Raw genomic sequence first — 22,309 nt, 5'->3', positions numbered from 1 at the left:
AACACAAGCATCATGGATTTCCTAACGAAGCATCTGGACTGCTTGTCCAACTGGCAATTGAACCTCCAGCCCGGATGGCAGACGGTGGGCGCCTCGGCTCTTCTCGCCGCGGGCAGCTTGTTTGTCGTTTCCCGCGCCTTGGTTTTCGTTAGGGTCATCCTGAGCTTGTTTGTGCTTCCTGGCAAGCCTGTATGTTACTATCACAAGATTAATTGGATGCGCTGCAGATACTGACACTTATACCGACAGCTTCGCTCCTTCGGTCCCAAGGGCAGCTGGGCCGTGGTCACAGGTGCCTCCGATGGCCTCGGCAAGGAATTCGCCCTTCAGCTGGCTCGCGCCAACTTTAACATCCTCCTCGTTTCCCGGACCGCCTCCAAGCTGGAGACTCTTGGCGAAGAGATCCAGTCCAAGTTCCCCTCTGTGCAGACCAAGACCCTGGCGATGGACTTTGCCCGCAACGACGACAGCGACTACGAGAAGTTGAAGGCACTGGTGGACGAGCTGGACGTCTCCGTGCTGATCAACAACGTTGGAAAGAGCCACAACATCCCCACTCCGTTCGCTTTGACTCCGGAGGATGAGATGACTGATATTGTGACCATCAACTGCCTGGGTACCTTGCGGGCCACCCAGCTGGTCGTCCCGGGTATGATGCAGCGCAAACGCGGATTGGTCCTGACTATGGGCTCGTTCGGTGGACTCCTCCCGACCCCTCTCCTTGCCACTTATTCGGGTAGCAAGGCCTTCCTGCAGCAATGGTCCAGCTCCCTCGGTTCGGAGCTTGAGCCGTACGGAATTACTGTCGAGCTGGTCCAGGCCTATCTCATTACCTCTGCCATGTCGAAGATCCGCCGGACCAGTGCTACGATCCCCGACCCGCGTTCGTTCGTGAAGTCGGTCCTGACCAAGATTGGCCGCAACGGTGGATCTCCCTCGTACGCATACACCTCTTCTCCTTACTGGAGCCACGGATTGATGGCCTGGTTCTTGACCTGCGTCACGGGCACTATGGGCAAGTTTGTTGTTGGCCAGAACAAGGGCATGCACGAGGCGATCCGGAAGCGGGCCTTGCGCAAGGCCGAGCGCGAGAAGGGCAAGAAGAGCACTTAAGTGGCATTGCGCCATGATGACTAACGCATGTGTTGATCAACCTGGGGACGATAGGGAGAGCCGGTGGGGTGAACCCTGAACTGAATCCGCAGTGGCGAAGGGTGGGCTCGGTGAAGGATTGAGAGCATGAGCTAGATCTGGGTGCTCGGAAGGGACCGCACCTTATTCCAAGGGAGGTCCATCCAGGCCTGCCCTACACGTGGTGTCGAGGAACCAATCAGGGGAATCAAGACCGGACCGTGCAATCAGATCGACAAATGAAACAATCACTAGCAGATAGCATAATCTAATAATGGGCGATCTTCGCAATTACTTCGGTCAGTTAGCCTCCGCTGTCAACCGGCTGGAGATGCACGTCAGGAGTCACCCGGGTGGATAGGACCAATCTTGGGGCCACCGTGATATCTCCGAGCTGTGAGACTGCCGATAAGAGTGTGGGACTGGGGAGATTCCTGTAGGGCGTAGTCGGGGGTGACTGCTCCGTAGGGGTCGGAGAATTGATGGCGTGCGCATGCTCGAGTATATATAGAACAGGTAGTGTAGCAGATCACCTCCTGATCCTTAACACCTTCATGAAGGTCTTAGCGTGAGATCCATGACTGTATCCAACATCAGCCAAACCATCATCATCAGAAATCCGATGCCAGACTGGCTGGATATCAAAAACCGCGCCAAAGTCGATGATATCACGACATTGCGGCTCCAAATTTAGCATCACCCCAATCTTCACCACCCACCACTTACCACCACCTACCAACCCAGCCAAAACATTCGAAATGTAGTACTCCATAAATATGAGAATGACCACATGAACAACCATCCCTAATAACCGTAAAATACCTTCCGACCCGAACCCAACCATGCCCTGCACTCATCCCGTCCTGCACAAGCATCCAGGATTCCCCTCTCCACCGACGGAGTACCATAGTGATCTAAAAGTCCAAAATGGCAAACGCAAGCATGGGTCCAATCCCTGTACTCCGTACCTTACTCCGTAATCTAGAACAAACCAGGACTGGGTTAATTGGAATCGATTGGATGCCTAAGGACCAACACATTCACATTTCACAAATCAAATTAGGTTTAGGGTTGAATGGCACAGCATATGCTTATTCATTATTCACCTATTCGTATTGTACAGTTACATATGAAAGAATGTTACGTCGGGAAATTGTAACCGTAGCATTCATATTATTAGATGGATTATAGGTGTCGCGGGTGTTTGCTTTTCCAGGGGCTTGATGGGAGGAGATGGATTCCGGTTGAATGATTTACTCTGGTTTACGAGTGCTCTGTGCTGGGCTGGACTGTGCTGGGTTGGGTGATTGATGAGATGAGGTTAGGTGACCTACGCAGTACTACGTAGATAGTAGGTGGGTAATGAGTGAAACACTGGCCTGGTGGGTATGAGCTACGTTGGTTGGATGGTGTTACGGGCTGTGATTGGATGAGACGACGGGATGTCGCCGAGCTATTAGGTGGTAGTATCGTGGACTTGGATCGGGTTGGTAGGGCCTGGCCCGAGTTGCGTGATGCGTGATGCGGCCCGGTTTTGTCTCGGACTTGCCACTGTTTGGATGGCGTTGTGTGTGCTGTTACTTACTGTGGTTGTTGATGAATTATATGTACGTTGTATGTTGTTGTTTGAGTGTGTACGGAGCATATAGATAGAGTACTATGTATGCCATGGATGGCTTCTTGCTCAAGTGTCATGTAAGCGAGCACCTGCGGCATGCCGAACCGAGTGCAACGGAGGCAAGTGAAACCCTCACCGGAAGCCGAAAAAGACAAGAATCGCAGACCGGCCAAGTTCCGACCTGAACCGTGGTGAGCGAGGAGCCTCGTTGATAGGCTGGCGGCTGCGAGTCAGGCTACGTTGAGCTTTCAGCGGGCGATGGGGCTGACAGGAAACGGACGATGGTTGGAGGAAAACTCTGGTCGGTGGAGAGGATCAGAGCACACTAACAACATGATCCACTGCCCGGTGAGCTTCAAACGGGATGGGAAGAGGGGGCGAGTGGATGAATCGGCACCCCGAGAGCAGTTTGGTTGGCAGGCATGCCGAGGCCGAGACGGTCGGGCGAAGGCCGAGCACTCGGGATGGTCGACGGTGAGCAGGATATGGTTACGGTGAGCCAGGATGGTCTGCGTCAGTTGGATGTACTTATCAAGGGCCGGTTGCTGCTGGAGATTATATTAAAGCTTCCTGGTAGAGTTTCTCGTGCGTCGGGGTTGATGATCCTTCCCTCCCCTCCTTTGTTCGCCCTTGTCCTCGGACCTTCGAAAGTTTACTTGCATCATTGCATGTGTGGAAAGTCGGGATCGGCCCTTGGCCCCGAGGGGATTTCCCAACGCTTGCAGAAGGAGGAAAAATTAATAAAAAAGAAAAATCTGCGTGCAGAGGGGCCCACTTGGCGCCCGGGGATCGCCCTCGATTTCGCCAGGAACTGCGTCGGAACCGGCAACTTTACTACGACGGGTTCGCTGGTTGCTGGCTCAGGGGTCAGTTGAATCATGAAAGGGAGAAAATTTTTCTTCCTGGGTCCGTCTGGAAATCTTGGAGGCTTGACAGCCAGACACCCGAAACGAAGAAAATTCAGGAACGTAGTGGATCGAAGCTCGTCAACAATGCTTTGTTCAGTAGGTTCTGACTAAGAGCCGGCATAGTAGCGGGAGGCAGGGCAGGCGGCGGCGCCCGCCTCTTATTAAGTGAGGTAATATTAAGAGTGGCCGCTCGCGGCATCAATCAAGGGCGGGTGGATCAGCCCATGCGCCCCCCTCCTTTCAAACATTGCACTGTGACACGGAATGGACGGAGACAGCGACGAGTGGCCACTGGCACTGCAAAGTGCAATGGATGCGTTGGTCTCGCGTAACGTCAAGATGTCAGTTTTGCTGCCAACCCGGGGTGGTACCTCCGTCGGTATGGATGTATGTATGTAACCACGATGTCGTCTGTCTGGTGACGAGGGTCGACCCAACATCATGATCTCGGAGTGACCGTCCGGCGTCACCGTCTGCTTGACGGTGTCACACGGACAAAGACATGGGGATGGGTATTGTCCGATGGAGGACAAGACTCGACCGGAACTAGGATGTGAGTGTGTATTGGATGCTGCAACTAAGTAGTGTAGATATGACTCGATAGAACCTATGGAATAGTACGGAGTATACAGTACAGGTACGGCGTGGAGGAATGCGGTTCCCCTCGTGACCTGCCCGCGTCTCCAGGTTGCCTGGCTTCATCTCGGATCTTCTCCATCTCTTCTCCTCCTCCGGCCAAACGAATTCCCCTCAGCCTAACCGACTCCGTCTCAGTGCCTTCACTCTCTCCAGATGCTCTCCACCCTCTCCCCACTTTAAGACACGCTCTCGAAGCATCCAATGAACTCTCCGCCCCCTAGCTTCCGACTCGCCCGCCTCGTTCCTCTGTCTTCGGGCCCTTGAGATCTGGGCCCCCGTTTTTTCTTGCCATGGCCCTACCCCGAGGATGGGGTTCGTCCAATCCCTGGGATGGAGGCGAATTGCCGACGGATGGAGCGTCAAATTCTTTCGCTGCCTTCTTAGTGTTATTCTTGATGACGCCGTCATAATTACCGAGTTCATCCTTGTTCCCTCCACTTTCTTCCCCCCCCCCCTCCCTCTGCCCGGACTCCATATATATCCCTCCACTTCCCCCAGGTCTTCCACCCTCTTGGATCTTTCTCTTCCATCACTCTTCTCTCCTCTTGTCTCCCATCCCCAGAGGATTCTGCGTTTTATGAATCCAACGGCAACATGGGTGTCACCAACATGATGTCCCGCTTCAAGCCTCAGGCGGACCACTCCGAGTCCTCCACCGAGGCTCCTACTCCTGATCGTTCCAACTCTGCTGTCGAGAAGGATACCGTCATGCTCGATGACAGCCCTGTCAAGTATCTGACCTGGCGGTCCTTCATCCTGGGTCTCTGTGTGTCCATGGGTGGTTTCATCTTCGGTTACTCTACTGGTATGTGGTCCCCCATTCTGCCTCATGGGATCCTTCAGCTGCTAACCACCCCTCTACAGGTCAAATCTCTGGTTTCGAGACTATGGAAGACTTCCTTCGTCGTTTCGGTGAAGAACAGGCGGATGGAACCTATGCGTTTAGCAACGTCCGCAGTGGTTTGATTGTCGGTCTGGTAAGCTTCATCTCCAGGACCTCTTCGTCAAGATCCTCCAACTGACAACCGCTTCAGCTCTGTATCGGTACTATGATCGGTGCCCTGGTGGCTGCTCCTATTGCAGACCGCATGGGCCGCAAGCTCTCCATGTGTCTGTGGTCCATCGTCCACATTGTCGGAATCATCATTCAGATCGCTACCCAAAGCAGCTGGGTTCAGGTGGCCATGGGCCGTTGGGTTGCCGGTTTGGGTGTTGGTGCTCTGTCCAGCATCGTCCCCATGTACCAGAGTGAATCGGCTCCCCGTCAGGTCCGTGGTGCCATGGTCAGTGCCTTCCAGCTGTTCGTCGCCTTCGGTATCTTCATCTCCTACATCATCAACTTTGGTACGGAGAGAATCCAGTCGACCGCCTCTTGGCGTATCACCATGGGCATTGGTTTCGCCTGGCCCTTGATCCTCGCGGTCGGTTCCCTCTTCTTGCCCGAGTCTCCCCGTTTCGCCTACCGTCAAGGTCGTGTCGACGAGGCCCGGGAAGTCATGTGCAAGCTGTATGGTGTCGGCCCCAACCACCGCTGCATTCACCAGGAAATGAAGGAGATGAAGGATAAGCTGGATGAGGAGAAGGCCGCTGGTCAGGCGTCCTGGCATGAGCTTTTCACTGGCCCTCGCATGCTCTACCGTACCCTGCTCGGTATTGCTCTGCAGTCCCTGCAGCAGCTGACGGGTGCCAACTTCCTCTTCTACTACGGTAACACTATCTTCACCTCCACCGGTCTCAGCAACAGCTACGTCACTCAGATCATTCTGGGTGCTGTCAACTTCGGTATGACCCTACCTGGTCTGTACGTCGTCGAGCACTTCGGTCGTCGTCAGTCTCTGATGGTCGGTGCCGCGTGGATGTTCATCTGTTTCATGATCTGGGCTTCCATTGGTCAATTCGCCCTGGATCTCAACGACCCCCAGTCCACCCCCGCGGCGGGCAAGGCCATGATCGTCTTCACCTGCTTCTTCATCGTCGGCTTCGCCACCACCTGGGGTCCCATCGTGTGGGCCATCTGTGGTGAGATGTACCCCGCTCGCTACCGTGCTCTCTGCATTGGTATTGCCACCGCTGCCAACTGGACCTGGAACTTCCTCATCTCCTTCTTCACCCCCTTCATCAACAGCTCCATCCACTTCGCCTACGGTTACGTCTTTGCCGCCTGCTGCTTCCTGGCCATCTTCGTGGTGTTCTTCTTCGTCAACGAGACCCAGGGTCGCACTCTCGAGGAGGTCGACACCATGTACGTGCTGCACGTCAAGCCCTGGAAGAGTGCCGGCTGGGTTCCCCCGGAGGGCATTGTCCAGGACATGCACCGTCCCCCTTCCTCATCCAAGCATGAGAACCAGACGGAGATGGCTGAGCACACCGAGCCGACCGAGCTCCGCGAGTAAGCCTTTGCTTCTTGCTTCTGTACATTGACTCGCATCTAAATCGTTTTTTTTTTTTTTTTTAATCGGCACGATTGCTTCATAATGCATTTGCTAGCTAGCTACCATTGACATGAATGCATCACGCATGCAATGCTTGACTTGACACACTGGGAAGGAAATGGCTGGGACTGATATTGGCGTTGGTTGATACCTGCACTGCATACATCTGACATTCAAGAAATGAAATAATACTAGTACATATGAACGATTCCCCCTTCAAATGTGTAGAAAGTAAAACTCTCACCAAATTTGAGTCTTATCCCTACATCATATGATCATCTCCATGTACGGAATAGCGTCCTCCACACCGACTCCCCAGTTTTCAATCCCACCATCCAAGAATTTCGGAAGCCCGGAAACCGGCCGCTCGGAAATCCAGCGGGTCCGGGGTTCTTCCTTCAGGAGTATCTTTCTAGAAGGATTCTAGAAACATACCCACCCTACCACCTACCCACTTGCAGGTACTCCCCAGATATACCACTTCTCATTCATTGATTATGTGGAATGTTCAACGCATCAGATATATATCGTAGAGCTTACTACGGATACGGATAGTACTGAGGGACTTCTTCTACGTATATACATACACACACACACATACCTACCTAGGCTGGGCACTAGGCGGATCCTGGACCCTGAACGCAACTTAGAAGTTACAACAGCCCGGAAATGAAACCCTATACCAACCCCACATGGAAAATAAAATAGGGGGAAGCAAAGTTAATCTAGCGAACGGTTCTACGTACGTGATTTACTGAATTGGTATTAAATATTTAGGGTTTTTGGCAAGTAAATACCTACTACTAGTAGATGGTAGGTAAGTAGGTAGGTAGGTACCAAATCTTAGTCGACAAAAAGGGGGTCAAGGGGATGAATGGATGGGTGTTTCGGGGGAACTTACACTTAGTTAACTACCTACCTACCTACCTACTTATTACTTACCGTTTTAGGTGTTTAGGATCGGTATTGTGAGGCATTTGGATTTGTAGTTTAGTTCGTTCGTTGGGTTCTGCTTTCTTTTCTTTTTCTACAAAGCAGGGAAGAAGGAAGGGAGGGAGGTAGTGTAGATCTGGGGCATGTTATGGAGTACTTGGTCCGTCTTGCTTGACTAACCGTGTATCTGTACTTTGTCTTTCATTCTTTCTTTCGTTTTTTTTTTTTTTTGTCTCTGGCGGAGTGTACGGTGCATGCTAGAAAAAATGACCGTGTAGTATATATATAGTATAACCTTGACTCTGTCTTTTCTTTTCTGTCGTTGTCTTTGTTTTTGCTAACTTTGTCTTTCATTCTTTCTTTCGTTTTTTTTTTTTTTTGTCTCTGGCGGAGTGTACGGTGCATGCTAGAAAAAATGACCGTGTAGTATATATATAGTATAACCTTGACTCTGTCTTTTCTTTTCTGTCGTTGTCTTTGTTTTTGCTGGAGGTGGGATGGGTAAGGAAGGTAGGTAGGTAGCTAGCTGAATATTGTATGTAGCTGGTGTTCTTCTCTCCTTCCCCGGCCCCTGCTCGGGAAGGGATTGGTTATTCTTGATTTGAGAGGGAGGAATGTCCATGTATCTGTTGACGAAAGATGAAGGATCATGTGAGTGGGTACTTGAAGGTCTGTATGAGAAAGGAGATTGAGTGCGAGATGGAGGGTCTCGGTTGGTTGATTGATTGCTGGGGGTTTGATTGGTAGGTAGTAGAATGGGAAGTCGAATTGAAATATGATCTCTCTTGGTCGGTTCTAACTACGGCTAAGGATGGGTTTATGTCAGACATCATCTACTCGCCACAACAAACTCAAATCAATTGGGTAACCCCAGGTATTCAGGATAAGACTAGATTCATCCAAACGAAAGGAAGAAGAAAAAGAAACACCCCCAACGCCCTTTTTTGGAACACCCTGTTCATGACCACTATATGGAACGAGTACTGTATTAAGAAAGGACTTCGTCTCGTCATCGACCGTCCGAATCCAGACACGGCCTTTACCGACGCTGGGTCTTGCCAATGGTACGCTTTCCGGTGAACTAGACATGTCATTAGTATCCATCGCACAAAAACAAGATTGCATCAGGCTTACCAAGTGCTTGGGCAGAGAGGCGGTCGTGTGACGATCGGCCTCTCCCTGTCTTGCCATCCGGTTCATCTTCTTCTGACCCAACTTGGCCAGGCGCTCGGCCTTGCTGCGCGCCGTCTCGTCGGTAACACCATCCACCAGACGGTTCGTCGCCGCCTGGCTGCGAGCACGACCCTTGGCCTTGGCAATGGCCTGGCGGGGGTCCGACATGTCGATGTCCATGTCGTCCATGTCCACGTCGCGGGTGGTCGTCCGGCCACGGACCTGGCTCTGGGAGCGGGCACGGGAGGAGGCCGCATCCACATCGTAACCAGCCGCGTCCAGGGCGTCCGACATCTGGGACAGCTTCTTGGACTTGGCGCTGCGGGGGATTTGCGCCCGGTTCTTGAGAGACTTGCGCATCTTGGCGTCGTTGCGCATCAGCACCCGCTTCTCGCGGATCAGGTCCGCCTTCATACGGTTGTCGGCGTCCTCAACATCTTCCACACTCTCATCAGACTCGTAGTAGCCATCCGCCTCCAGCTTCTCTTCCTCTTCCTCCAACGCAGCCAGTCTGGCCTCGATGTCAGGGTCGACAAAGTCGTAGATGTTCTTGCCGTTCCACACTTCAGGGATCTTGTCGTGCTTCCATTCGTCATCCGCCAGGTCGTAAGTCTTCTTGAGATCAATGTTGTAGACACCAGCACCACCGTTCTCCTCCTCGAGATCCCGCTCCAGCTTGCGGCGGTTGGGGTCTTCCTTGTCGTACTTCTTGAGGGTCTTGATGGCGTCAGGGATGAAGGTCTCGCGCTGCACACCGCCCATGGGCTGGGCAACGTGGATACGGGCCAGGACATCACCCAGGCGACCGCCAGGGGTACCGGCATTGTTAGTACCGGACTTGAGCTTCTGGGCCACACGCTCCGCCAGGAGCTTGTCGCAGGCTGCGTTCTTGACAGCAGTCACACCCTCAGTGGTCGTGCAAGACAGCTGCAGAAGCTCGACATCGCCCGACTTGAGGAGGTTCTGGAGTTCCTGCTGGTATTCGGGCTCCAAGTCCTCGGGCCGTCTCACATCAATCTTGTTCACCACGATGAACACAATCTTGTTGGCGAACAGGGGCTTGATGCTGTGGAAGAGCTTGATCTGGTCACCGACGGAGTAACCGCACTGCTCGGACAGATCCATGAAGTACATGACGGCGGACCGAAGGTGGGCAATGGCGGTAATGGACTGCATTTCGATGGTGTTCATCTCCTCAAGAGGGTGGTCCAGGATACCGGGGGTATCGATGGCCTGGAAACGCAGGTACTTGTAGTCGAAGTGACCGACGAACAAACTCTTGGTGGTGAAGGCATAGGGCTGGACGTCGACGTCCGCACGGGTGATGCTGCGCAAGAAGCTGGACTTGCCGACGTTGGGGTAACCGCAAATCAGGAGGGTGCGGGTGTTGGGGTCGATGGCGGGCAGACGACCCAAGTGCTGACGGACCTGCTCGAGGTAGACAAGCGGGTCTTTGAGACGCTTGCAGATGGTGGCCATACGACCAAGGGCAGCGCGCTTAAGCTGCTTGCACTGGAAGAGAGACTGCGCATACTTGATCAGGCGGACGTAGTCGCGGGAGACGGTTTCGATGAGATGCTTAGCGGTCGAAACCTGACCCAGGGCGATTCTGAAATGGTCGGCATCGTAGAGGGTGTTCATCAAATCCTTGTCTGGTGGTGGTCAGAAGATATCATCGGCGAAGCCTGAAAAGCAGCGACTTACGGAAAGGATGAATATCCTGCAGTCTGGGGAATCCATCGAGGATGGCCTGGAACTTTTCGCAGAAAGTCTCCTGGGTGTATTTGACCTTTCGAGTGTAGAAGCCTAACGGCAGACAGAATTTTAGTTAGTTCCAGCCCGACCAGTTTGTGATTTGCCGCTTTGGGAGCACCAGATGCATCCCGCCTGGCCGGAGAGATCAAGACATACCGCGAATACGACTGATGTTGAATCCCGCACGGATCTGGGTGGGGAGCTGTCGCTGGGTGCGACTGAGGACGATGTCCAGGAATTCCTGGCTCGTGGGCACAGGAGCGATCTAATCAAGCGGTGAAAACGAGACGTCAGATCGATGGTTCCTGGGACTGAGTTGGGGGGTCCGGGCTCAACAAAGCACTCACATCTTTCCACGTCGTCTTCATGATGGGCACCGGGGACGGAGTCGATACAGCAGGCGACTCTTGAGCAAATACCCCGTGGTTAAGGATCAGAGGTTGACAACAGCAAATCTGCGCCGAGCGATAAAAGAAAAAAAAATATTCCGGGCGGTCGGAGGCAGATTTTGGTGGGCGGTGAGCGGCGGGCCAATGTGGGGAATTTGCGTGCCTTGGCTTTTGGCCTTTTCCCCCGGTGGATAGGCGAGGGGAGACACGCCGATCATCATGACTGTCTACAGGAGAACCAGAACCATGTCTATGCCATATTCATTTACACTGACTACCGGGGACTATGATACACAAATATGCCGGCCCTGACCAACCCAGCCGTCCGTGGTGCTTCAATCCGGCCATCATAGCATCGTCATCATCATCCGTCCCGACAGAACGCCGTTGCTTTTTATCATGAACCCACCAGTAAGACCGAATCCTGTGTAATCCATAGCATGCATCACATAAAAAAGGGGTAGTGTGAAAAAAGACCAAGAGAATCGATAAAGAACAAAGGACAACGTAAGGGGGAAGAAACAACAGCACCACGCCGCAGAGATGCAGAATCGTCGCGAGACAATTCCCAAGCCCTTACTCTTTGGCGAATTCAAAGACCTGCCACCTGTCAGCTCGAGTACTTATGCAGCATCTGTCAAAAAGGACGAACCAAGTCTACCCAGCCGCCACCACCAAACTGGCACTTGCTAGGCCCGCGGTTCTCGAAACCAAAAGACTCGTAGAAGGGCACCAAGGGGCCATGCGCAATGATGGAGATGCGGTCGGCAATTTGCGCATCCTTGATCCTCTGGATATATGCCTTCATCAAAGTGCTGCCAACTTGCTTGCCCTGATGTTCCGGCAGCACGGCGAGAGAGTGGATGGCAATTGTGCTTCCGTACTCATCGTGGCCCACGGTCTCTCCATCCTCAACGGTCATGCGTTCCGTCTGCCACTGTGCCGGCAGCTCCATAGACTTATCCGTCACGACCGGGCTTGAGGTTCTCGTGGCGATGACATGTCCCACCAATGTCGGGCGAGGCTTCGGCTCGCCGTCGCGCAGAATTGGGAGCGTGAACAGACCGAGACACAGTTCCGGGCATCTACTCAGGCGATAGCGAAACTGAAAATCCCGTCAGCCGAAACCCAGGCGGCTTGATCGCACGGATCATGCACAACGTTCCAACCCATACCTTTTCGCGTGAACAGCGCTCCTGCTCAGGAAATGCCTGCTCAACCGTAACACAGTCTTCGACATTCGACTCGGTCAGAACCTGCACGAAGGGGTGCAGTTCATCCAACTTGGTGCGATGGTGGACGGGTGGACGGCGGAACCAGTAAGGATATTCGTTGATATCATCATGGTCCACAGCGACGTATTCTTCTTCCACCTCCTCCTCCTCATCGTCGTCGTCGTCGTCTTCAATCTCGGCATCTCCCACCGGATGACCTTCAGCATATGAGTACTCGGCGCGTTCGGCGCGGCGCGACAAGTCGCTGGCGGTGGCGGGCAAGGAGAAACCCTCCGCGTTTGATAACGGCTTGAGCCCGTTAATGGGCTCCTGATAGTGGTTGTTGGCCTGGTTGGACATGATCTATCTATCACGCGAGAACAAGGGTGGGGGTTGAACAAAGAGAGACGGCGCAGTTGGGGGAGGGGAAAAGGGAGGATGAAAAGGCCGGCAACGTGACAATGACAGAGGAAAGCCCGAGGGCTGACCGGAAGGTAAAAAGACGGGACGAAAAGGGAATCGAGGGGTACGAATTGCGCGGAAAGCCAAAAGCCTAGAAAACCGGGTGGGGGTCTGGTTAGCTTAATGCGGACAACGATAAGGCCTCGGGCGAAGCGATTCCAGAAGCTCGATCCAAGCTTGCAAGCAGGTCGTTTGGACTCGGCGGGGGCGTTGGTGGGAACAAAGTTTGAACGGGCAGGAACTGGTGTCAAGGAAAGGGCCGTCTGGAACGCGTGCGCAAGGGAGTCGCCAGGCTGTCTGGCAAAGTTTGTGTGCGATTGAGATTGCTTTGAGCGAGGGGTTTGCCACACGCGGAGGGAATGCTACAGATCTCCGGCAGGGATGATTGGCTGGGGGAGGGGAAATCGCCTGGGGGTTTGTCAATGAAGGACCACTGAGGGTACTGGCATTCAGTGCTAAAATCTGATTTCAAGGGGGCCGTCGCTTGGAGATTGGTGTGTGGATTTCGGAACCATTGTCCTCGTCCACTGGGCCACAGCTTGTCGTCATTTCCGGTGAGGTCCTCCAGCATTAATTGCAAAGGGCACTCAGCGGGGGATCCATACCTGGCAGGTACGCCGTACTGATAAAGGCGCCTGCAGGTCATGGCAGTACCGTACCTTACGTATCGAACCCCCCGTGCAGCCGACTGACGTTCCCGCTGATTGGCAGGACCCCCTTGTGGCGGAGAAAGTACCGTGGAGATTACCGGTACGGACCTGAGCCCGGGGCACTCGATCTCCCCTATCTGGTCTATCAGTCAAACAAGCACGAGCTCCAACATTCATCAATGTCCGCCATGTAACGATAGGGGATTGCATGTAACCTGTCTGGAATTTATTGGCAGCTTTGGGAATTAAGATCAGGTGACTGACCGTGTAGTCTCAGCATTCACCCTGCTGGTCGTTCATTCATGGCAGCATCATGTAGAATGCAACGTTGGATTGAATCCGACAGGAGGGGCGGGAAAGACTCTTGCACAACATACCCTGGTACAGAGTACGGTACACTGAGTATAACTAGCGGCCTGCAATGATTCTTCAGCAGATGCAATCAGATAAGCTTGTCAGGCCATCAGCTCCAGCCCCTGTCCACGCTAACAGATATCGGAAAAGGCACAGACACTCGGCTGCACTCCATCGGTGGTGCTGTCCAATGCCGCCAATGCACCGATGCGTTGGCAGACATCCTTATCTCAGCCGCGATAGTAGATAGCTGGCTATCATGGATTTGAACATATATGTAGATCGGTCGTCCAATGCATAAGCTCCTTAAGTGCATCCGTCTTATTGACTGCTCTCTCATCCCATCATGGCCAAATTATTCCCGGTCGACCACAGCCTGACCTCCTTCTGGCGGTCGGAGCCCGATCCTTTGGACAACTTTCGCTCTACGGAGACTTTGCCGGAAATAAGCGACATTGTCATCATTGGAGCTGGGTATGCTGGGGCTACGACTGCGTATCATTGTCTTGAACGCAGTCGACTCGCATCGGCCGACAAGCCCTCCATTGTGATCCTCGAAGCACGGCAGGCATGCTCGGGGGCCACCGGGCGCAATGGCAAGTACCTGTTCTACGTCGATCCCAGGCTGCTGGATGATATTAATGCAGGGTTATCCCTGGTGTAGGCGGCCATCTGAAGCCTGACGTATTCAATCGCATCGGTAATTTGGCCAATGAGTATGGGCTTGAGGCGGCGGCCGAAGTCGCCGCATTTGAGATGGACCACATCTCTGCCATCCAAGAACTAGTCGAGAAGGAGAAGATCGACTGCGACCTGGAAGTGAACCGAGTGTGCGAAGTCCAGTACGACCAGAACCAATTCGCGAAAGTCAAGGCTGGATATGATTTCCTTGTCTCCAAGGGCGTGGAGACAATCAAGGATGTCGGATACACTCCACCTGAACTGGCAGAGGCTGTATGTCCATCTACATGTTGCTTCTCCAGGGTAGCATGTCCCTGATAGCTTACATCGCCTAGGAATCTGGTGTGAAGGGAGCTCTGGCTTGCTTTAGCCAGCGCACCGCCCGACTCTGGCCATACAAACTCATCATCCATCTTTTGAAGCAGGCTGTTGCCGCTGGAGTAAACCTTCAGACACACACTCCGGTCACGAACGTGTCTGAAACGCCAGATGCTGATGGATGTTGGACGGTGACGACTGATCGAGGCTCAATCCGCGCCAAATGGGTGGTCTTCTCAACCAATGCATACACGTCGGCGATTGCACCGGAATACAAGGATAAGATCATCCCAGTGCGAGGATTCTGCAGTCGCATTGTGGTACCCAACCCACCTACAAAGCCGCTCGAACGCTCGTACATGCTGCGCTTCAATGCCTGGAACTATGACTACCTCATTCCGCGGCCGGATGGGAGTATCGTCGTAGGGGGAGGGAAATCCACCTTTTTCCACCAGGACCAAGACAGCTGGTATAACAACATTGACGACAGCCGAACGGTCGAGGCGGCAGCGCGATACTTTGACAACTATATGCAGAGACACTTTCATGGATGGGAGAACACGGGGGCATACACCGACCGTGTCTGGTCAGGGAGTAAGTACCACTTCCATGCTGTTGCGACTTGAAAATTGCACGTGCTAACTCTAAGAAGTCATGGGTTATAGCACCGATTCACTGCCACACGTCGGACACGTTCCAAACAAGCCGGGTCAGGTCATCGTGGCTGGTTTCACCGGACATGGAATGCCACAGGTATTTCTCTCGACTCGGGGCATAGCACAAATGATTGTCGACGGGACATCGTATGAGGAGACAGGATTGCCGCGGCTATTCAAGACGACGACGGAACGGTTGCAGAGTCGGCGCAATAACATTCTGCCCACCCCTGTGGTTGGGAGTAAACTGTAGGTTGCAGTAGCCAGATGTGTTAGCAAAAGTCAATTTATCTTTTGCATGAGTTTAGATGCTTGGTAAGGCTGTCTTGAAGTACAAGGTGAACATGAAGCGAAAAGAGTACGGACTACCGAGTAGATAGCCAGTTGATCCCATCTCACCGCCTTGACATCTGCCATCGGACTTCTCGCACGGGGTCCAGGAACTCTCCATGACCATGGGCTCCTTCACTATGAAGAGGAGTCAATGACACGATGCCCATCTGCATCGAGTGCTCCTATCCGGTCTCTCATTTGTACAGCACCTATAGTCGCGCCGATGACCGTTCCTTGGGCAAAGGAGTGCGTCTAACGCAATGTCCGCGCTGCCAGCGGTTCGCGGACAAATACGTCGAGTACGATTTCGTCGTGATCTTCATTGATCTCGTCCTAATCAAGCCGCAGGTATGTGAAAGTGTCTGTGGTATTTATGTTTGCTGACGACCGCGAAGGTGTATCGACACCTGCTATTCAACCGACTCGGGGGAGACGACAACCAATTCGATGTAAGCGCCCACCATCTACAATCATCCCAAGTTGCGACTGACATATCTCGTCCAGCGTTCCATAATCCGTCTAGGAATCCTACTCCTTCTATTCGACGTCTACCTGACATGGGCACGGATTGAGAAATCCCCATCACTCGCTACCACCTTCCTCTCGCGTGCGCCCATCATCGTCCAATACCTCTTTTTCCTGAGTCTGAATGCGCTCGCGACTCTTGCCCACCACCTCACCATCCGCCTTCTGGCATCAATCCTCGCTCCAGTACCGCGTGGATTCGCAGGTCCTTCTCAACATAATGCCAACAACAATGCGACAGAGGCGGCCGTCTTCTCCAATCCCTCAACCCCAGTGCTTCCATCATTTCCGTCCCAGACCACCACCCAAACCCAACTCTCCCCTACGCCGAACTCGACCTTGAGTCCACCAAAGCTCACCCCGCAAGTCTCCTCCAACGATGTATCAACGGTAGCCAGCGCTTCAGGCAGTGACCTTCACCACCTTCCCCCCTCCACGCCACAGGGATCCTTCCCCGCCCTTCCACCCCCTCTGCGTCGCGCTTCCACAGCCCCAGCACAAAGCATCCGACCCCTCCCGCCGCCCTCCCCGGCCAGCCCAACCGCCATCAGCACCGCACTACTCGTCAGCAGCTGCGCGAAGCTCTTCCCCATCCTCCTCGTCATCTGGGGACCCGACGGCAGCGGGAATGCATCTAGTGTCTCTGGCTCCAACAACACCCGACTCAGCGCCGGCAGCCAGACAACCATCCTCCAACAGACGCTAGACGACGCCGGGCTCGCACCCGCGGCGACTCTCACCGCCGCTCAACCAACCGCAACGGGTTCCCATTCTCTGTCTGGCTCGTCCTCGCTTCTGGAGAGTCTCATCAGGATCATGCCCGAGTCCGTACCGACCAACTATCTCGCCAGCTTTATCGAGCTAATTGGACCACTTCTCTCTTTGGGCGCCGCAGACACGCATCTCGTGCTGCTGAGCAACATCGAAGCATTGTACATTCTTCTAGGATGCGGATACCTGCGCGCCGTGGCATTAGCGGTGGCGGGATTGGCTGCTCGATGGACTGTACAGAGGGTGATCTTAGGAGCAGTTGGAGTAGGCTAATTTACATAGACATACATAGACTAATACCACATACATACGAAGTACCTCCATACCCTCTACAGAGCATAGAACACAACTAACCCATAGGAAAGTGGGTATATATTACGCACCCCAAAAGAAACAGACCAAACCAACCAAGTAATAACTATACAGAACCACATCCTATCTGGTATCTATCCCGTCCCATCCACCACACCACTACCATCAATCCAACCCCCATTTTCACCCCATCCACCTCCCTATATCACCCCCACCCACCCATCCAAACCACCCTATCCCCCCACCCCCCACCTACCACCAAGAAAAAAAAACAGAAGGAATTACTGAGGCACCCTATCAGGCCGAATATCCGACCTCTTCGGCACAATCAACGGATGCCACTGCGCCAAGAACGTAATCGCTAGAAACACCATTAGTCCAGTCCATACACCACATCACACCACACCAGACCAGATCAAATAGGGAGGGGAAGACATACCCCACATCAAATAACAACAAGCAAAGGACAGAATGAGCGTGCTGCGGAAGACACTACCAGTTATAGTTGAGTTAGTATGGTTCTTTCTTGGGGTTGTTTGGGGATTGGATAGATAGATGTAATGCGAACGGAGAAAGAAAGGATGTGAGAAGGTGATAGGAAGAGGAAGAGGAAGAGGGAGAGGGAGAGGGAAGGGAGGGAGGGATAAACGCACGTCTGATTCTCTCCCTTGGGACTAAAGATCCATGCTAGGACGGCAGCAACCACCACGAAGATGAGGCCGATGACGAGGGACCATCTATTGTTGAGTATGTTTGCATTAGTGATTGGTTTTGAGATGGGGGTGTGTTCAGGGTATAGGTCGATATCCATGTGTATGTGCATATCCATAGCAGTGACGGATTATAGGTAGGTAGGTGATAGGTAGGTATGAACATACCCATTCGCCATCTTGAATACTCGTATCGAATTGATTTCCCAAGATATATATGCGTGCCGTATACAGCAGGACCAGCCTAACTGTCTCTCTTCCTTTCTCTCTCACTTCTTCCCTTGTTCTCTTTGTTGTGTGAGTGTCTGGGTTGATTTGTCGAAGTCGGTGATGGAGCTGGCTGGGTAGCTGGCGTGATGCAATGACGGGTGTGTTGGGGTCGCAGGATCGAGCTGATTAGTTTCAGATCGTTGGGAATCGAGTGGAGGCGCAGGGCCAGGAAGCGACAGGCTGGATGGTCTGGGACTGGATTGTCGCGCAGCTGGTCGGTCGGGGACGGCGTTACGTGGTTATCGAGAGAGAGGTTATCGGCGGAGCTGCGCCGGGCTTGGGATTGGTGCCTGAGGCTGCGACGGATGGTCCGAGTGGGGCTGACTATCTATTTTCTATACGATGAGGATGTTGATGGGTATTTTTACACGGTATAATTTGGATAAGGGTACTAAGTCTACGGCTTAGCATGTCTTATGATATCGAACATCGAATACAGAGTCGTATAAGCACGTATACGCTTTCAATACCCACGGATCCACTCGAGGGATATAGAACAATTTCAAGCAGACGGAAATCAAACAAGCACTGTCCAATAACAGGTGGTAACGAATCAATATGACAACGACAAGCCTACGCTCCCTCACGGCTCTTACGGTAGCTGGCCTGGCAGATACCATTAGTCACGATGAACCCCGTGAATATTGTTCATTCATACCTCTTGCTCAACCTGCAAGCCATCAACAACAGGAGCCAGCTCGCTGAGTATCTCGTACGCCCGCTTGTGGAACTCCAGCTGCGCCGCGATCAAGTCGGCCAGGTTCCGCAGGGGTTCCGGAGTGTCGAGGACCTGAATATGGTCAGTCATCATCCCTTTTGTTAAGCAGACAGCACTCACGTTCTTCATCACGCTCACAGCCTCCTCGGTCTGTCCAACGAACTCATCCTCCGCCTGCTCGATCTCAGCACGAGCCTCCTCGCTCAGGTTATCCCAGTCGCCCTTAGCCGCGGCCTTCTTGCTCGCCTTGACCGAGTCGAGCATCAGACGAGCATTCTCAACATTCTTGCGCGCCTTCGCGGCGAACATCAGGTTGGTGTTAAGCGTGGTGTTCCAGCCAGCCAGGAAACGGGACTGGATCTGAGCATCCTGAGCCAGACGAGCCTCGCCCACCTTCTCCTCCGCCAAAGCATACTTCTCCAAGGCGGTAGCCAAGGGGTCCTCATTGCGGGAGTTCTGCGCCAGGGTCTGGGATCCTGCCAGAGAGGCGCGGGCAATAGCGTGGTTGAAGGTCTTGGGCTGGGGCTTGGCCGAGGGAGGGGCCGTCAGGGCCGCCTGAGCCTCTGCGGGCGAGGAGGCCTGGGAGAGGAGCGTCACCTTCTCGTTGATGGTGCGGCCCAGGTCGTTGAAGGATTCACGGATGTTGGGTGGGTAGTCGTAGGCTTCGTTGGAGTATTGGGAACTGCGTGTGGGCGCACATGTTAGTTTCCTGGGGAGACAGGGTGCAGGAGGAGATTACGCACGTCACTTGAAGGAGCTTCTGGTGGACAATCTTCAGAGCGTCCACGCGCTTCTCCAGCTCGATGTATTCATCGGGAAGTTGAGTACGGTCCTCCGCCTGGCCCAGCTGCTCTTTGATCATCTGCTGGGTGCGCGCAGCAAAGGGCGAGAAGCTCGCGCTGTTCGATAAGGAGTAACATGTCAGTATGAATGTCAAATATCAGATGAAGGCCGTCTGGTTCATCGGGTTGACGCTGGATAAGCGGCCAGTCTCCTAATCGGAGAAATTATTGCGGAGGCAGATCTCACCTGAGGTTCTTTCCGAACGCCTGGAATTTGTCCATGATGCGATGCGATGCTGTTTCGCTTGAATGTACGGGTTGGGCCTGATTAACTAATTTGAGTATGGACGCAGTATGTCTGCAGTAGGAGTGTCAGGAAAGACGGTGTTGACGGTGCAGATCGCGGAGTCGAGGCCACTTTCCGTTCATTGGTGGGGGACACCGCCTCGTATCGCTGATACCGCCACGGTTTCATGCCGGCACTTCGCTGCATTTCTCTATCTACCAGTTCGACTTCGTCGACTATCTATTACTGATAACAGTGGTATCGCTTGCATTGGCTAACCATAAACTCTCAGTAGGTATCAGACGCAGTCTAAACACATCAATCCAATTACCCAGACACAGCAATGCGCACAAGCCCAAGAACAGAACAAGAACAGAATGCCAATCATTATCATCATGTCGTAAGAATAAACGTCCACCCGGCCGATCCAAAACGTACAAATCGTCATCACACTCAAACTGGTATTGTACAGAAAAAGATACCGAAATCGTCGAAGAACAACTGAAAGCCGTAAAATCCCCGCCGCAACCCGTCTCCGGCTAAGTCAAGGTTGCCATCATCGCGCGCATGAGTCGGGAGCTCGGGCCTATGATCATCTCAGAATCCGTACTTCACCGCTTGCGTCGGACAAGGCTCATCCTACCTCTGCGATCCCTTCTCACCTCCGTGATCTCCTCCTCTTCGCCGTCACCAATGATGTCCGTATGCCGGATCACCTCCCCACCGCCACGTCGCTCGATCTGCGTGTACTCCCGCAGATCATCATCGCTATCGCGCGGGCGCACTACAATAGCAAGTGGCCCGGACTGAATCTTACTGGAATGCACGCCGTCGTCATATCGTTCGACTCGAGGCACGGGCGATGACCGACGGCGAGGGCGTCCCTGGACCGACACGGTCCGCGTCCGAGAGACTGTCCTAGTCACTTTCTTCTCGGACAGTTCGTCGTGGTGATGACGAGGATGGCGCGAATGCGACCGATGCCGTGAGGGAGATGGCTCGATGAGCAAAGTCTCATGGCTGGTCCGGGGGGTGTAACTCTCCATGGCAATACGCTCTACCGTGCGGTCGCGGCGCCTTTCGCGGACGGGCGACGGCGAGGAGGTATGCTTATAACGAGCTGCGAAGACAGTCAGCACCCGTGCCTTGCTAGGTTTGCGCACGCGACACCTACTCTCGCTCATGTGCTTGATCTCGCGACTCCGACCGATGACTTCGTCGATCTGCTCCTTGGACAGAGCGACCTGAATGATAATCATCTTTCCCTGAAGCGACAGTCAGCATTGAACAAGCCCAGGCCATGTGTTTCCCAGCTCGACTTCTATCCTTGAATACACACCTCTTCCTCATACGGATAGCCAAACTCGCGGATCGCACTGGTATGGACCAACTTGCGAGGCATACGAGTTTTGCCTTTCCGAGGATATGGCTTCTCCACGTCAACTTCCTCTACCATTCTCTCACGAAAGCGGCTCACTGAGCGACGCGGACGCTCCACGATCCGCTCCCGTTCACGGAACTCCCGGTACTCTTCGTCGCCATAGTATTCAGGTTCCGCGATGCGAATTTCCTCATAGTAGTCGGGTTCGCGGGCTCGGTGAAAGGAACCCCGCCTCCGCATCGGCGGGGGACTAGGGGGTGCTCGAGGGGGAAAGTCGCTATAGTAATACTCGTCGATTTTGCGCGACGGGACGCGATCAAAAGTGTCCAAAGAGGACTGGCGTCGCAGGAGGCGCGGGCGAGGCGGGGGACTGTCCGCATGGCGGCGCTCATAGGCGACCAGCGGGCCGGGGGGATAGACTAGATGGTCATCTTTGTAGAACACATCCGATCGACGGGCCGGAGGGCCATATCGCTCCTCTTCCTTCAGGCGATACTCGAAGCGATCATCTTCTTCAACACGACGGGGGCCGGGGCGATCGAGTACCGGGGGTCCACGTGAACGGTGACGGTGACGGTGACGCTCACGCGAATAATGGTCCTCGTCGAGAGCCCCAGTAGAGCGACGATAGTCACCGTGCCGAGACATGTGTGACTGGATGGAAGAAGGAATGACCTGAGAAGGAGAGAAGGGAAACACTGACTGCGAGCGAACGAACGAACCGTGGATGACGGCAGCGGCTGACTGGGGCGGGCCGATTAAATAGCGGGGCAGAGCAGAAAGGAACCGTAGTTGCGATGAGCAATGACGTCGGGGCTGTTGGTGTCGTGTAGTGGTGTAGCCAAACTGATGCTAGTCCGATGGTTCTGCGATGAAAATGGTTCGAACCTCGTCGGGGGGGGGGGGGG

At 53.7% G+C, this 22,309-nt stretch overlaps 9 protein-coding genes across 9 annotated transcripts; 4 read left to right on the top strand and 5 right to left on the bottom strand.

Annotated features, from left to right (window-relative positions):
- Positions 1–12: 12 nt before the first annotated feature.
- On the top strand, positions 13–1,113 carry BO80DRAFT_359928 (ketoreductase; the record flags this gene model as incomplete). Its single annotated transcript, XM_025715948.1, has 2 exons — positions 13–189; positions 250–1,113. The coding sequence occupies 2 exons, from the start codon at positions 13–15 to the stop codon at positions 1,111–1,113; spliced, it is 1,041 nt and encodes a 346-aa protein (XP_025573546.1).
- Positions 1,114–1,298: 185 nt separating this feature from the next.
- Positions 1,299–2,111, bottom strand: BO80DRAFT_141437 (uncharacterized protein). The gene is made up of 2 exons (XM_025713691.1): positions 1,735–2,111; positions 1,299–1,681 (listed from the first exon to the last, which is right to left on the bottom strand). The coding sequence occupies exons 1-2, from the start codon at positions 1,973–1,975 to the stop codon at positions 1,470–1,472; spliced, it is 453 nt and encodes a 150-aa protein (XP_025573545.1). The 5' UTR covers positions 1,976–2,111; the 3' UTR covers positions 1,299–1,469.
- Positions 2,112–2,706: 595 nt separating this feature from the next.
- On the top strand, positions 2,707–4,116 carry BO80DRAFT_426755 (uncharacterized protein). Its single transcript, XM_025719847.1, has one exon. The coding sequence runs from the start codon at positions 3,172–3,174 to the stop codon at positions 3,622–3,624; it is 453 nt and encodes a 150-aa protein (XP_025573544.1). The 5' UTR covers positions 2,707–3,171; the 3' UTR covers positions 3,625–4,116.
- Positions 4,117–4,828: 712 nt separating this feature from the next.
- BO80DRAFT_410973 (sugar porter family MFS transporter) lies at positions 4,829–6,749 on the top strand. The gene is made up of 3 exons (XM_025717949.1): positions 4,829–5,101; positions 5,161–5,273; positions 5,331–6,749. The coding sequence occupies exons 1-3, from the start codon at positions 4,891–4,893 to the stop codon at positions 6,687–6,689; spliced, it is 1,683 nt and encodes a 560-aa protein (XP_025573543.1). The 5' UTR covers positions 4,829–4,890; the 3' UTR covers positions 6,690–6,749.
- A 1,674-nt stretch (positions 6,750–8,423) lies between these two features.
- On the bottom strand, positions 8,424–11,049 carry BO80DRAFT_495030 (putative GTPase NOG1). Its single transcript, XM_025723921.1, has 5 exons — positions 10,937–11,049; positions 10,746–10,854; positions 10,539–10,640; positions 8,796–10,486; positions 8,424–8,742 (listed from the first exon to the last, which is right to left on the bottom strand). Exons 1-5 carry the CDS (start codon positions 10,955–10,957, stop codon positions 8,701–8,703), a joined length of 1,965 nt encoding a protein of 654 aa, XP_025573542.1. The 5' UTR covers positions 10,958–11,049; the 3' UTR covers positions 8,424–8,700.
- A 173-nt stretch (positions 11,050–11,222) lies between these two features.
- Positions 11,223–13,015, bottom strand: BO80DRAFT_426751 (polyamine acetyltransferase). The gene is made up of 3 exons (XM_025719846.1): positions 12,154–13,015; positions 11,631–12,083; positions 11,223–11,578 (listed from the first exon to the last, which is right to left on the bottom strand). Exons 1-3 carry the CDS (start codon positions 12,550–12,552, stop codon positions 11,555–11,557), a joined length of 876 nt encoding a protein of 291 aa, XP_025573541.1. The 5' UTR covers positions 12,553–13,015; the 3' UTR covers positions 11,223–11,554.
- A 926-nt stretch (positions 13,016–13,941) lies between these two features.
- Positions 13,942–17,249, top strand: BO80DRAFT_503503 (sterol homeostasis protein ARV1). Its single transcript, XM_025724385.1, has 7 exons — positions 13,942–14,254; positions 14,323–14,612; positions 14,675–15,251; positions 15,310–15,562; positions 15,853–15,994; positions 16,042–16,095; positions 16,151–17,249. Exons 1-7 carry the CDS (start codon positions 14,005–14,007, stop codon positions 17,213–17,215), a joined length of 2,631 nt encoding a protein of 876 aa, XP_025573540.1. The 5' UTR covers positions 13,942–14,004; the 3' UTR covers positions 17,216–17,249.
- Positions 17,250–17,486: 237 nt separating this feature from the next.
- BO80DRAFT_426749 (V-type proton ATPase subunit E) lies at positions 17,487–18,463 on the bottom strand. The gene is made up of 4 exons (XM_025719845.1): positions 18,133–18,463; positions 17,908–17,991; positions 17,694–17,746; positions 17,487–17,615 (listed from the first exon to the last, which is right to left on the bottom strand). The coding sequence occupies exons 1-4, from the start codon at positions 18,141–18,143 to the stop codon at positions 17,536–17,538; spliced, it is 228 nt and encodes a 75-aa protein (XP_025573539.1). The 5' UTR covers positions 18,144–18,463; the 3' UTR covers positions 17,487–17,535.
- Positions 18,464–18,594: 131 nt separating this feature from the next.
- Positions 18,595–22,304, bottom strand: BO80DRAFT_385951 (BAR domain-containing protein). The gene is made up of 8 exons (XM_025717004.1): positions 21,360–22,304; positions 21,195–21,285; positions 20,664–21,140; positions 19,982–20,030; positions 19,696–19,851; positions 19,073–19,634; positions 18,893–19,024; positions 18,595–18,840 (listed from the first exon to the last, which is right to left on the bottom strand). Exons 1-8 carry the CDS (start codon positions 22,047–22,049, stop codon positions 18,808–18,810), a joined length of 2,190 nt encoding a protein of 729 aa, XP_025573538.1. The 5' UTR covers positions 22,050–22,304; the 3' UTR covers positions 18,595–18,807.
- Positions 22,305–22,309: the final 5 nt, after the last annotated feature.

Source organism: Aspergillus ibericus (genome assembly GCF_003184845.1).
Source record: "Aspergillus ibericus CBS 121593 unplaced genomic scaffold BO80scaffold_30, whole genome shotgun sequence".
Taxonomy (NCBI): Eukaryota; Fungi; Ascomycota; class Eurotiomycetes; order Eurotiales; family Aspergillaceae; genus Aspergillus; species Aspergillus ibericus.
Note: the sequence above shows the minus strand (reverse complement) of the source record. Positions and strands in the feature narration are given on the sequence as shown.

Bases quoted from the DNA above. Each gene is read 5' to 3' on its own strand.
- BO80DRAFT_141437 (XM_025713691.1), bottom strand. From the start codon at position 1,975: ATGGTTGGGTTCGGGTCGGAAGGTATTTTACGGTTATTAGGGATGGTT. The intron at 1,682-1,734 runs GTTTGGCTGATG...ACCTTCATGAAG, and splicing joins TCGGATTTCTGATGATGATG to GTGTTAAGGATCAGGAGGTG.
- BO80DRAFT_426755 (XM_025719847.1), top strand. From the start codon at position 3,172: ATGCCGAGGCCGAGACGGTCGGGCGAAGGCCGAGCACTCGGGATGGTC.
- BO80DRAFT_410973 (XM_025717949.1), top strand. From the start codon at position 4,891: ATGGGTGTCACCAACATGATGTCCCGCTTCAAGCCTCAGGCGGACCAC. The intron at 5,102-5,160 runs GTATGTGGTCCC...ACCCCTCTACAG, and splicing joins CATCTTCGGTTACTCTACTG to GTCAAATCTCTGGTTTCGAG. The intron at 5,274-5,330 runs GTAAGCTTCATC...CAACCGCTTCAG, and splicing joins GTGGTTTGATTGTCGGTCTG to CTCTGTATCGGTACTATGAT.
- BO80DRAFT_495030 (XM_025723921.1), bottom strand. From the start codon at position 10,957: ATGAAGACGACGTGGAAAGAT. The intron at 10,641-10,745 runs GTATGTCTTGAT...GTCTGCCGTTAG, and splicing joins CAACATCAGTCGTATTCGCG to GCTTCTACACTCGAAAGGTC. The intron at 8,743-8,795 runs GTAAGCCTGATG...TGACATGTCTAG, and splicing joins CCTCTCTGCCCAAGCACTTG to TTCACCGGAAAGCGTACCAT.
- BO80DRAFT_426751 (XM_025719846.1), bottom strand. From the start codon at position 12,552: ATGTCCAACCAGGCCAACAACCACTATCAGGAGCCCATTAACGGGCTC. The intron at 12,084-12,153 runs GTATGGGTTGGA...CGGGATTTTCAG, and splicing joins AGCGCTGTTCACGCGAAAAG to TTTCGCTATCGCCTGAGTAG. The intron at 11,579-11,630 runs GTTCGTCCTTTT...GACAGGTGGCAG, and splicing joins GTGGCGGCTGGGTAGACTTG to GTCTTTGAATTCGCCAAAGA.
- BO80DRAFT_503503 (XM_025724385.1), top strand. From the start codon at position 14,005: ATGGCCAAATTATTCCCGGTCGACCACAGCCTGACCTCCTTCTGGCGG. The intron at 15,563-15,852 runs GTAGGTTGCAGT...TCATTTGTACAG, and splicing joins CCTGTGGTTGGGAGTAAACT to CACCTATAGTCGCGCCGATG. The intron at 16,096-16,150 runs GTAAGCGCCCAC...TATCTCGTCCAG, and splicing joins GAGACGACAACCAATTCGAT to CGTTCCATAATCCGTCTAGG.
- BO80DRAFT_426749 (XM_025719845.1), bottom strand. The intron at 17,747-17,907 runs GTGCGTTTATCC...TATAACTGGTAG, and splicing joins CCCAAGGGAGAGAATCAGAC to TGTCTTCCGCAGCACGCTCA. The intron at 17,616-17,693 runs GTATGTCTTCCC...TGGTGTTTCTAG, and splicing joins TTGTTGTTATTTGATGTGGG to CGATTACGTTCTTGGCGCAG.
- BO80DRAFT_385951 (XM_025717004.1), bottom strand. From the start codon at position 22,049: ATGTCTCGGCACGGTGACTATCGTCGCTCTACTGGGGCTCTCGACGAG. The intron at 20,031-20,663 runs GTAGGATGAGCC...CAAGCGAAACAG, and splicing joins GGTGAGAAGGGATCGCAGAG to CATCGCATCGCATCATGGAC. The intron at 19,852-19,981 runs GTGAGATCTGCC...CTTATCGAACAG, and splicing joins GCGTTCGGAAAGAACCTCAG to CGCGAGCTTCTCGCCCTTTG.